Source organism: Musa acuminata, chromosome BXJ2-4, assembly GCF_036884655.1.
Source record: "Musa acuminata AAA Group cultivar baxijiao chromosome BXJ2-4, Cavendish_Baxijiao_AAA, whole genome shotgun sequence".
In the NCBI taxonomy this organism is placed as follows: domain Eukaryota; kingdom Viridiplantae; phylum Streptophyta; class Magnoliopsida; order Zingiberales; family Musaceae; genus Musa; species Musa acuminata.
In genome coordinates, this window is record NC_088341.1 from 721,489 (window position 1) to 735,003 (window position 13,515).

Here is a 13,515-nt window from a genome sequence, read left to right on the forward strand (position 1 = left end):
TAGCGACCTTGATGTTTTTAAACCTGCTGAACATCAATATATAGACAATCCCTCTATATATCTATCAATTAGACGAAAAAAATACACAGAAACAAATTGTTTCAATGAGATAGATATAGTGCCATATGGTTGCCAAGAATTAATTAGATCTCAACACGGCAAAGAGAAAAGGCACAACAAGTCCACTGGACATATGCTTCCGGTTAACAAAACTTAGAATTGTTTTATAGCTCAAAACAGTTGAGATTGCAACACTCAGAATGGTGTTTATCAATTCCATGTCTGACATCCTTTCCCAAAAGAACTTCAATTATGTAGCAACCGATTTTAACTTGTTTCAAAGACATTACCATTCCATAACAAATAGGACAGACAAGAAATGCATAGAGCAAGTGAAGATGATCACTCAACAATGACGGTCAAAACTCCTGTACACAGCATACCATCGGAAAACATGAAAATTGGGATATCAAGAATGGATTGGTATCATGTTGAGCTTATTTCTCTAACACAAATAAGATTGGCTATTACAAATTCCAAGAAGTTTTTCAGAGTCAGAAACATCAAACGCTCCAGTACAAAGTTCTGCAGTACGCAATGCACATCACTGATCCAGTCACTTCTGCTTTGCAATATTTGATCATCATGAAGTGAGTGAATCAACAATCAGGAAATGTTGTCTCCGAATGACAGTGACATGGGACTCGGATATGCCAATTAACAAAAGCTCGAGAAAATGGAGCATCTAAGGCAACCCCAACCTTAGTTCCATAACCAAATAGATCCAATAATTGGAGAGGCAAATTTTAAGAAGTCAAAACCATCCATTCTTTTCAGATGTTAAGAATCTCTTGTTGGTCTCATATCAACATGTAAAAATTGCTGAAAGAGCAACTAAAAGTGCTAGAATTAATCCTTCAAATAAGGTTTTCTCCAAGTCGATGAGTAGAAAGACCTCACATGGATCTCAAATAAAGAGAAAATTGAATTGCCTAATATAATAGATATAAAATGACCAAAGTGATCAAAAAAGGAATTGCAATCATCTACTTGTCGTTTAGGGGGTGGACTACACAAGGCTCTCGATAATGTGTGAAAGGACGGTCAATGTAAATAGTCTTACACTCTTACTCCTACAAGTAGAGTAGAGAGTTCCTTTTCTATAACATGAACCGGGTCACCTAGATATCAATGAAACAACCCTATCATGACACCAATGCTCACCCTCCATCTGTTATACAACAGTCTTATTCCTACAAGCAGAGAGTTTCTTTTCTATAACATGAACCTGGTCACCTGGACATCAATGAAACAACCCTATCATGACACCAATGCTCACCCTCCATCTCTATTTATACACTATCAATATACAGTCTTACTCCTACAAGCAGAGAGTTTCTTTTCTATAACATGAACCTGATCACCTGGACATCAATGAAACAACCCTATCATGACACCAATGCTCACCCTCCATCTATTTATACGCTATCAATATACAGTCTTACTCCTACAAGCAGAGTTTCTTTTCTATAACATGAACCTGGTCACCTGGACATCAATGAAACAACCCTATCATGACACAAATGCTCACCCTCCATCTATTTATACACTATCAATAATTCAATATACAGTCTTACTCCTACAAGCAGAGAGTTTCTTTTCTATAACATGAACCTGGTCACCTGGACATCAATGAAACAACCCTATCATGACACCAATGCTCACCCTCCATCTATTTATACACTATCAATATACAGTCTTACTCCTACAAGCAGAGAGTTTCTTTTCTATAACATGAACCTGGTCACCTAGATATCAATGAAACAGCCTTATCATGACACCGATGCTCATCCTCCATCTGTTTATACACTATCAATACACAAATCCTAACTACTATAGTCAAATTTATCTAGCACTTGAAATCCTCTTCTTTTTATCCTGCTCCTAATTCCTTTTTAATAGCTAAACAACACTAAAGTTTCTTTTAGTGTTGGTGGACAACATTCAGGGTCAAACAGGAGTTACACAAGCCTATGGGCCATGAAAACCTTGGTTAGATAGCGATCACAATCCGTATCTTGATAGGGACCTAGGACTCCTGGGCTATGTTTCCCTATTCTGCCTGAGTCCTCCTGCTGGACCTGATGAGTAAACAAGGAAGAGGGCCCAGTTCCTGAATTGTAGCCACAACATGGTAAAACTATATAAAGATGTATTGCACAGAATGCAGCATTGCTCAGCTCCTGATGACCAGCATAAGATTTTGACTTTGCTGTAGGGTTATTTCATATACCAGGTAAAGAGAAAATAATGAGTCATGAACTCAGCTTACTAAGGTGTGTTTTTGCATGTGTTGAACGAGTCCTACAACTCTACTTGTCTCCAGATGTTCCAGGTTGATGATATGCACAAAAATCCAACTTGAGAAAGCAACAAAAATATCACAATCTTTTTTAGCAGATAGAACATGCGGAAAAGATAAACATGGGACAACAGCCTGCAGAAAATAGATGGCAGATAGAACAACTTAATGATGAAAGATGATTCCACTAATTTCCTACAGCTAAAAAGCTTTAGCATTAATTTCTGGATCAAAATACCACAAAAGGAATTGACATAGATGCTTCTGTATAGTCAAAATCATGACCAATTCACAGAAAATTTTCTGCTGCAAATTTATATTCTTTCATCCTAAAAACACAACAGGGAAACAAGAAAGATGTTTTCCAAACTTCACACTATTAAGTAGAAATCACTACATTGGACTAGGAGGATCAGAGACTTCAATATTGCATCTGCCTTTTCTTTTGAGGCTGCTTCTAGCCAGCAACATGAACGATGGGAACAACTGGTCAAGAGCCGAACATAATTTCAACAGATTCAACCTCAATAAGAAAGTTAATCATATCTAATCAGTGAATTTTGCACCAATTGTCAAAAAATCACATTTAATCTCTACATGTCTATATGAATAAATAAGCCAACACTCGGAATGATACAATCCCTCTATATATCTAATGCATGTCAAATTTCTTGGATCAGACACCTGATTTAGAAAGGTCCAATTATAAACCGATGCAAAGTTGTTTAAGAATGAAACCAAACAGCAAATTGTGTTGTAAAGCAAATATTGTTTATTGAAAGAGAATATAGTCTCTCCATATCAAACCTGTTTAGTGAACTCTCGATGAATTGACGACTTACTAGCAACCTTGATGTTTTTAAACCTGCTGAACATCAATATAATGATCCAATTGCTCTTACTGAGTCCAAGGGAACACTATCAATTAGACAAAAAAGTACACAGAAACATATTGTTTCAATGAGATATAGTGCCATATGGTTGTGAAGAATTAATTAGATCTCAACACAGCAAAAAGAAGAAAGCAGCAATAAATCAGCAGTCACACGAGGCACTCGTTAAGTGTAGCATAAATGAATGGTGTGTCCAAGTCCACTGGACATATGCTTTCGTTAACAAAACTTAAAATTGTTTTATAGCTCAAAACATTTGAGATTGCAACACTCAGAATGGTGTTTATCAATTCCATGTATGTAATTTTAAATCTGTAAAAACTAATTTTAAATCAAAACATAAAATGAGTAAATCAAAACTAATTTTATATCAAAACAGAAAAATAATTTTAAATCAACAACTTATTATATTAATAAACAGAAAAAAATGAGAAAAAAAACTGTAATTTTAAAGCAAAACTAATCAAATCAATCATCTCACCTTTCATTTCTAAATGATCTTTAGTTCTATTTTTGCTTCAAGGGATTATCAACCTTATTAACATAAACTGTAATTCGGATTTGTTCCCATCGTTATAAAGTATATCTTCTTAAATTAACAAAATCTCCAATTGGAATTCTTTTCCATCCTTATAAAGCATCTTCAAACAAAGATATTTTCACATATGTTTTCAGCTCAACTTCCTTTTTTATTCTTAAACAACCTTAGTAGCTAAAAAAAGAATTCATAAGATGATTCCATGTGACAACTAATTATATTAATAAAAACTCTTGAAATATGAACTTACTTTTAAAATAAATTAAACTAAATAAGTTCCTGCATCATAAGTTTATGATGCATGGGAACCCATGTTGAGTTCATATGACCAATTTTGGACCAATCTCAATAGGACATCTTCGATAAATTAGAAGCTCAGGTACCACTTTGATAGGATGAATTGTTTTAATGACAATATAATGTAGAACAGTTTACTCCAATACCAACATGTTATAGGACAAAAACATAGATAGGCAAAGGGATTCATATGCAAGGCCCTAAATCCGTAGGCTATATATACATCACTGACCCTAGAGAATGAATGTGGCAAATGTGCATAGATTTTTTGACATGTTCTTAACAGGACAACAATTAAATATAAATCCTTGCTTCTATTCTTGATGAAATCCTCAATATCAGCGCTTGGTTGGTCATTGGTGGCATTTTCTGAAATATGTAGTCACCACGACATAATTTCATTAAGAGGACAAAATATAATTTGTACCAAAGGTGAGACACTACTAATCAGTCATAGTCGCAACTCGCAAGCACATTTTTTGTTTGAAGGTGTAAGCAGCTGCATTTAAACATACAGTGCTAAATTGTATCCTTGAGTGGTTATTACACATTTTTACTAAACATGCATTTAAATCATGATGTTTAAGAAACAAGTTTAATGCCCTATTATAGACAGTTATCTAGTTGTCTATCTCAACTACTTTCTTGTCCAAACAGGTCTAGATAAAGCAACCTATTACATTGCTTCGGATGTTTAAGGTACTCCACAATAATTTCTAGAAATGAAGCCATATGCAGGATGCCTAAATATATACAAGCTGACACATAAATGAAACATAGGTGGCCCCTCTTTATAAAAAAAACTTTACAGAAGGTCACTAAAAACCAAAAAAATATTGGAAATAAATTAAAAATGAAAAGAATAAAGAAAACTTCATATCTAACTATCAGTATTATAACATTATTAGACAAATTATTTGTCATGAACAAACATATAATATGATGAATTCAGTGAAGAGGCAAGTCAAGAAGTACAGATGAAAAGGCTAAGAAAAACACAGATGAAGAAATAAAAAATAATTATAATTATAATATGTAAATTAAGATATTTATTTATTATGGTAATTTGTTCCTCGATAGAGGCAAGGTTGAATAGTGCATACATTGTTCGTCAATAAAGGTAAGGCTACTTCCATTATTAGGTAAGGTTGCGTACATTGTTCTCCGATAAAGGAAAAACTGCGTACATTGTTCCTCAATAGAGTTAAGGCTGCATACATCGACTCTTCCCAAACCCCACAATGGGACCAAGGTTTTATTTGGTTACTAGGTAATTGAATAAAGATGAGCCAAAACACATTATGGAGGCATATTTGGTTAGTAGATAATAATAAATGGAACCAAGATTTTATTTCAGTACCAGCACCTGAATCAGTCCCAGGTCAGCATGGTATGCAACTAGCATACCACAAGTTTGCCACCAAGTTCCCATATGAACCAGTACATACCGCCAGTATACTGTGAGATTGCATTCCACGGGCATGCATGCACACACACAGACACACAAAAGAAAAAAGAAGATATTAACTGAACATTGAAGGACCTGGGATAGTTTTTGCTTAGGATCAGACACTTCTGCACCCCAATATAAATGCATGGCAGACTAGGATATCAACTATTCGCCCATTCCTGAAACAAGAGATGTAATGAATCACATATCAATGTGCTTTCTATTTCAAGATTTTTTCCTTTCCATTGAAAGAACTCTGAAGATGATAATCTGATATTGATACTAGGTGTTATGATATATTCCTGAAAGAGTACAAAAAATTCTTGAATCAAAAATTCAATTAGAATGGCATCATAACAGATCGAGAGAAGCTCGAAGGAGTTTAGCAGAGTTGTTACTGTCTCCTGTACATGAATTTCCTATGACAGAATGAACCTGCAAGTCTAGGCAAATATTAAGCCTACAACAAACACTTGATATTAGTTCAGTCAAAGTTTGAATAAAGGCTTAGGAACCAACTTGGAGTGATCTTGAATGGCAAAATACATGCATCTAAAGAGATTAAAATGGGCATAAAGCCTTTCGTGTCCAATGCAATGACCCTGGACCCACAACAGAAAACCATACATATATTTTATTGTAACTATTTTAAATAAGTTTAAAAATATAGCCCTATAAATGCAGGAGACCAAATCAATCTCTATTCAACAAAGTCAAGCCACATTTCACAAGTGCTAAAGAGATTGCAATGTATAGCATGAGCCACTCATCGATCATATAAATCCCATCCAATCCACAAAATTGAAACCTTCCCAAAGACCATTAAATTCATTTGATAATAGGTAACTATTTGAGACCTAAACAACCTAACAAATACCACTACAAGTCCAAGTTGGTCAGGGACTTCTGAAATGAGAGAACTGAAAATTTAAGATACCAATCCAATAAGCATATTTATAATACAGTACCCATTTAACAAACAATAATGTCAAACGTCATTCATACTGTGACAATTTACACTCTAGTTTCACAAAACATGTAAAAGTCACATCCCAACATTAATATAACCCAGTAAGACAATATATAATATGGAAATCTAATGCAGTTAGTCAGATCGTACTAAGTTTAAGTTGGTACTAGGTTTAAGTTGGCCGACCGATATTTGTTTCCTATTTTTGTAAGGAGTTTCGGTTTATTTCTGTAATATTCTTAGGCAATTTTTGCATAATCCTAAAAGCGCTAGGAATACTTGTTTTAGCTACTTAGGAAACCATGATCATGTCTATTTAGAAAACTCTATTGGTCTTGAGCTGAGTTTTAAATTGTTTCAAAGTCCTATTTTTGGGTCAACATCTCTCAACAATAGCCAAAAAGTTATTATTGGTAAGCACAAATACCTTTAAGTGTGTAGTTTTTACAATAGAAACAGAAGTACTTGATCCAGGTAAAATTTAGCATCCAAATTAGAAGAAGAACTTAAAAAAGGAGACAGCTCTAAAATCTCCCACTTGAACAACAAACTTAACACTAGTTGAATCAAGGAATGATGTTATTAAGACCTACAAACACAAGAACAAAGTAGCTAGCGTGCACTGATTTCTACGTGCAACAATCCAATTCCTTGCCTTGCCAGCTAGGAAATAAAGGAAGATCTGAATGCATCAAATGCCTTGGATTATTTTGTCTCGTTCAAAAACATGACCAGAGGCATAACAGAGTCAAATCAAACTGAGATTTGAGGGCGAGTAGGCTTACATTGATCACAGGCTAAGCTTACCTTCCAGCTTCTTCTTCAGAACATCCATCACGGCACCGAAATTAGCCTTCACATGTACGGGTGGGTTCGCGTACTGGCAAGCCATGTTGGCTATCTCCTTCGAGTGATAGGCCACTTTTGATTGGCTGAATTTGAGCCCATGAGCGGTGCTGACTACTATGGTGCGGTCATTCGTCTTGATCACCCCCCTCTCCCTTAGCTTGAACAGTGCAGCAAGAGCAACCCCGGTGTGTGGGCAGGCAAACATGCCCGTGCGGTCAGCAAGAGACATGGCATCCATGAGCTCCTCCTCGGTGGCCTCCTCGACAATGCCGTCCGTGGCCTTGAGAGCAAATACAGCACGGTCAATGGAGACAGGGTCGCCGATTTGGATGGCGGAGGCAAACGTGTCTGCCGCCACCATGGGCTTGAAGTCAGCCCAGCCAGACTTGTAGTAGAGGTAAAGGGGATTGGCATTGGCTGCCTGTGCGCAGACAAGGCGTGGCACGCGGTCGACCAGCTCGAGCTCGCGGCACATCTCGAAGCCCTTGTAGAAGGCGTAGATGTTGCCCAGGTTGCCACCAGGGACGATGACCCAGTCGGGCACCTCCCAGTCGAACTGCTGCAGGATTTCTATGGCGGCAGTCTTCTGACCCTCAAGGCGGAGGGAGTTGAGGGAGTTGGCCAGGTAGATGGGGAGTTCGGCGGTAACCTCGCGGATGAGGCGCATGCAACCGTCGAAGTCAGTGTCGATGGAGAGAACGGTGGCGCCGTTAGCAATGGGCTGGACGAGCTGAGCGAGGGAGATGCGGTCAGTGGGAAGGAAGACGATAGCGGGGATGCCGGCGGCAGCGCAGTAGGCGGAGAGCGCGGCGGAGGTGTCGCCGGTGGAGGCGCACCCGACGCCGGCGATGGGGCGGTTGAGGGGGGCGCTGCGGAGGCGGTTGACCTGGCTGACAAGGACGGTCATGCCGAGGTCCTTGAAGGAGCCGGTGTGCGAGATGCCGCAGTGTTTGACCCAGAGGTCGGGCATGCCACCGAGGTGGTCGCGACCGAGGCGCTCGGCCCAGAAGAGGTTGGAGTTGCCCTCAAAGAGAGACACAATGTGGTCGGGGTCGATCTCCGGGAGGACAAACTCCTTCTTGGACCAGACGCCGGAACCGTAGGGCCAGGTGGTGCGGCCAACGCGGGAGTCGAACAGGGCGCGCCAGTGGGAGCCGGGGAAGCGCTTCAGGGCGGAGAGATTGTGGCGGACGTCAAGGAGACCGCCGGAGCGACTCCGGTACACCACGTCATCGAGCGAGTAGGTCTCCGCAGTGTCGGCGGGAGCATCAAAGGGCACGTAGCACGCCGAGAAGCCGTGAGACGCGTTCGCCTCGTCGCGCCGGCACGCCTCCTCGCGGATGTTCTCCTCCGGCGGCCTCCGGCTCTTCAATTGCTGGTGGTGGTGGACACCGGTGGGGTCGGAAGCGGTGGATGAGCAGGAGATCCGGGTCCCTCGGCAATGGCGGAGGAGGAGAAGGGAGCCAGGGTTGCGGAAGCGGTTTAAAGTCGAGATCACATTATCATTCTTGCCCTCAGAGTCGGTGATGGAGGAGAGGGAGAAGAAGAATGAAGGAGAGAAGGCGGCGGCCATGGCGGTGTCGGGGGCGGCGACGACGACGAGAGAGCACGGATAGACCAGCAGATTTGGGTGATTGTATTGTTGGATGGATTACCACTACAACAAGAGAGAGAGAGAGCTACATGAATAGCTAATGGCGAATACGGAGGCAGACCCAAGTAGTTTAGGTCGAGCTTGTTGGTTTCGCATTGGTCTCTCGTCCGCTGAATCTAAAGTCCAACCATTCGGAATCCCTTTTATGATTCAAAATTATTATAAATAAAATATGATTATCTTGTAATCTTAGTTTTTTTATATCGTAAAACGTCAAACATGGTCAACGATGTCAAAATCATCTTGCACGAATCTTAAGGATGCAGGAGCCATCCATCAAAATTGATTGATGGTCATGTGTGCGCGTAATTTATGTTAACGCGATTGACCGGAGGCCTTCATGGGGCCCACACAGTGGGGCAGACCGCCGCCCTTCCATGGGCTTTCCTTGTTCAAATAATTAGGTCCGATTTAAAATTCCTCTGATAATAGAAATTTTATTGGGAAAAGCTGTCTTTGTTGACCCATTATTCGTTTTTACTTCGGATAGGAATTTTTGTAAATAATAAAAAAAACTTATGAATCAAATCCAATTGAATCACGGCTTATGAACCATTGAAAATTGAATTTATGTTGAATTAGTTCTATCAAATCTCCTTTGCTTCCTCTTATTGTTCGTCTTGTTCTTTCTCTTAATTCATTATCTTTGTATTATTTTCCTCAGTTATTTTTTTTTATTTATTTTTATTTCTCCTCCTTCTCCTTATATCTATGTTATTTAAGTGTAATTGATATGATATTGATTCTCGAAGAATTATTTTTAATTATATGATTTTATTATAATTATATCGATGCCGAAGACTCAGGTTGTGGGCATCTAAGTGCATTTTTCTTCGTGAAAGATCATATAAACGATTAGGCTGATTCAAATGAGTACTCTTTATCAGACCTAATCCTCTGTTTATTATCATCATCTTTGTGTACTTGTGTAATATCTACGGTTGGCTACTACTATTATGGATCTCCATTAGTTGTGTTAATATAGTTAAATAATATCCGATGGAATCAAGCCTCGACTACTACTGATACTTGGGAAAAAGAAAGTGAGAAAGTCATCCACTTTTTTTTTTTTTTTGGGTCTTATCTTTTTTTTTTCGAAAGCAAAAAACTTTACTTCAAATCTACGCCGTTTGGGAACCAAAAATGAAGGCCAAATAGAATTGATATATTTAGCAATTATCAAAAAAATATGTTCCGTTACCTAAAAGACACAAAGTTGTCCTTATTCTTTTTCTCCTTTATTTAAAGTCAGTCCAACTCGTACTGCACACTCCGAGGATCAAAATTACTGATATGCCAATTAAGAATCCATTTACGTTGACTTGTAGCAACAGTCTTCGAGTGTAAGAATCCATTTACATGAACAGTATTCGAACACAAGGAAACACGCATCATATCAGATGAGAGACTTTTGAATCAGTGCCACACGGTGAAGAAGAAGGTAGGAAATGGAAGCCCAACCGCAATGGCTAGCTAGAGGGAGAGGGAGAGGGAGAGGGAGAGATCCAAACTGCTCTTCTCCTCTCTCTCCTCTTCCTCCTTCCCATGCCTTCTCTCCCCATCCTTGGGTGGTGGATTCGACGTCACGCTGATCGCCGAGCTGCAGACTCCAGCCTCCTCCTTGAAGTCCTCCATCTCAAACCTCGGCTTCCAAATAGGCTTTGCTGCTTCCTTCTTCATCCTCTTATGCCTGCTCCTCCTCAGGGAGTCTCTCATCGCTCTAATGTTCTCCAGCAAAGCGTAGAATTTCTCCATCTCTTCCTCTCCTTGCTTATCTTCTTCCCTATCTGCACTCGCTGGTCTCTTCGACTCCCTCCTCTCTTCCTCCATCGTCCTACAGATGAGAGACGAGAGAGGAAATGACTCTTATTTATAGCTCTCTCTGTCTCTAGGAGTCAATCTCCACCTCATATGTGTCGTCAGCGTACTGACGTATTGACGCTGCCATACACGACGGGAACGTGCGTCGTCGCATCCAAGGATCCACGTTCATCACGCTCCACTGATAGAAACTGGATTACCTCACAGAAAGCTTGTTTGCGAAGGAAGAAGAAAACAAGAGGAGACAACATGGAGCTGATGCGAGACCAAAGAAGCAGATCGCCACCTGATTCTTCTTCTGCTCTTGCAAGTGCCTCTCTGATGAGTAATGCGGCAGAAAAGAATTCAAAGCGGTGACAAGGAAAAGTACTGTGATGATCCAAATTAATCCTACATGTGTCCTCGTGATTATGATGTGTGCGAGTCAATATTTCACCTACTTCTTTTGTGATTGGTGGAAGACCATCCCTTCCCTCTACCTACATTTACCATGATCCATAGGCATTCCAAATAAAATTGTGGTGCATGATTACTCTATTATGCCATGATTTGCACGCATTCCAAGTAAAATCGTCTATGCATCTTTTAATATCACAGATGTATATTAATATTATTGGTCAGATACATTAACCTTATTGTTTGACAAACACGTGTTTAGGGCAAGGCATTAGTCATATTAAAATAATCTACTTGTGTTGCTTTATTTCTTTTCATCCTGTCAATCTCAACTGGTCTTATTTCACTTTGACCTGCCATAACATTTTTAACACTATATATTCTCTCCTTTTTTTTATCTTCATTCAAATACCACTTAATATTTGTGCTTCATGAACATAAACATTTGATAATAAGATGACGCATCTAATGGTATTAACGCTCTCAATTAAAATGAAGAATAAAAATGAATGTATACGTATAGATTCTCAATTGGAATTTCGATTCTCGGTATGGATTGAATGATTCCTTTCCTGATCTCGATGTCAAAACAAATTTTCTTCCATAAGAAAAATCTTCGTGTATATAAATGTATTTACGTTCCAAATATTTTTGAGTTATCAATTGACCCCTTCTACCAAATGTCTTCAGTGTCATGTTCCACTATTGTACTCAACAAAAAGCACAATTGCGTGGACCTGCAAACCTAACTTGGTCCGCCATTCGAGGTTGCAAGTGCATTATATATTTGCTTGAACTTAATGAACTTGCTTTACATGAAAATAAATGTAATAATCATCCCAAATTATGTTTTATACTTATCCCAAAATGCTTATATCTTATGTATGTCACAAACTGATGTAATAGGATAACTAACATGCTGGCTTATTATAATTCTACCATTGGCCTGAGTTAAGCATGTCCAAATTAATAATAATACAATATTTTTTTCTTATAAATAAATTTAAATATTAATTTACTTTTGATACAGTACTAAATTATACGACAAACACAATGACATGAATATATATATATATATATGGATATATTTTGATGTAGGTGATAAAAGATTAGTATTGTTTGATGAAGAGATGTAGTGGTGAGCTCATGGAAAGAATCCCTCCTCCAGGTTCCAAACTGAACGAACTTGGCATTTGTTCGATTCCTTCCTTGTAACTCACAGATTCTATACTGTGCATCTTGTCAAGTGGAGTAGTAGATAAGCGTTCCAAAGAAATTAGAAATGGCATAGACTTTTCTTCTTTTTCCTAGTATACACACAAAGGCACGAGTCTCTACGATATATGATATATTATAGATATAATTAAATTATGAGTATAACTATTAGTCAATAAAATAGAGATCCAATTATAATAATTTTTTTAATGAGATAATATTGATTGGAGTGATTTTTTTAATTATTTATTGGACCATTTGCTCTCACCTATAATATGATAGGACCTCATATGAATAAAATATACAGAGATATATGATAAGGAGCTATAGCCTTAGGATTACATAATATATTATTGAAAGATTACATATTTTATCTCATCTTCTCTTTGTCCCTAAATCATTGCTCATAGCAGTCCAAAGAAAGGAAAAGACAAGTCTAATTCTCCTTATATTCAAGGATAAATAAGATATTTTAGGTTATTGACATTTAGATATTAAAGGATAAATCTCAAGAATTATTATGACTATCTCAAAAAAAGATATGGTTTTGACCTAATATTATTATGTTTATTGGACTTATTAGCTTATTTTATAAAATTCATGTGCATGTGTAAAATATTTTTTTAAAGTTTTAAAATCTAATTAAGTAAAATTATTTTTAAATATAATTTTATTTTATTTATTTTATATCTTATCAATTAATGGGTGAAACGAAAGAATGTTAGATTATATGATCCTATCTAATTAGGTAAAATATATTATACTTGTAAATTCGACATCGATATACTTATAGATCAAATAAGAACTTTCTGATGAAATAGACATAGTATATTTGACCTGTTGTTATTTGATTTTAATTTTTAATATTAATTTTTTTATAATAATAATAATATATTATAATTTTTATACTTAATTTTTATATTATTATTATAATATTATATTTCATTACATAGACACTAAGAGTATATATATTAATCACGTAAATACGATTATGTTATGTTTAAAATATATATTAAACACAGGAACATTCGCATCTCTAAACGATGGCCATGGGAGTTGTAGACGTGCTC

The 13,515-nt window shown here is 37.6% G+C and overlaps 2 protein-coding genes across 2 annotated transcripts; both read right to left on the bottom strand.

Annotated features, from left to right (window-relative positions):
- Positions 1-5,418: 5,418 nt before the first annotated feature.
- LOC103980410 (threonine synthase, chloroplastic-like) lies at positions 5,419-9,049 on the bottom strand. The gene is made up of 2 exons (XM_009396813.3): positions 7,318-9,049; positions 5,419-5,719 (listed from the first exon to the last, which is right to left on the bottom strand). The coding sequence occupies exons 1-2, from the start codon at positions 8,930-8,932 to the stop codon at positions 5,706-5,708; spliced, it is 1,629 nt and encodes a 542-aa protein (XP_009395088.2). The 5' UTR covers positions 8,933-9,049; the 3' UTR covers positions 5,419-5,705.
- Positions 9,050-10,486: 1,437 nt separating this feature from the next.
- On the bottom strand, positions 10,487-10,843 carry LOC103980541 (NRR repressor homolog 1-like). The gene has a single exon (XM_009396977.3). It carries the CDS (start codon positions 10,841-10,843, stop codon positions 10,487-10,489), a length of 357 nt encoding a protein of 118 aa, XP_009395252.2.
- Positions 10,844-13,515: the final 2,672 nt, after the last annotated feature.

Coding starts and splice junctions, on each gene's coding strand:
- LOC103980410 (XM_009396813.3), bottom strand. CDS start 8,932: ATGGCCGCCGCCTTCTCTCCTTCATTCTTCTTCTCCCTCTCCTCCATC.
- LOC103980541 (XM_009396977.3), bottom strand. CDS start 10,843: ATGGAGGAAGAGAGGAGGGAGTCGAAGAGACCAGCGAGTGCAGATAGG.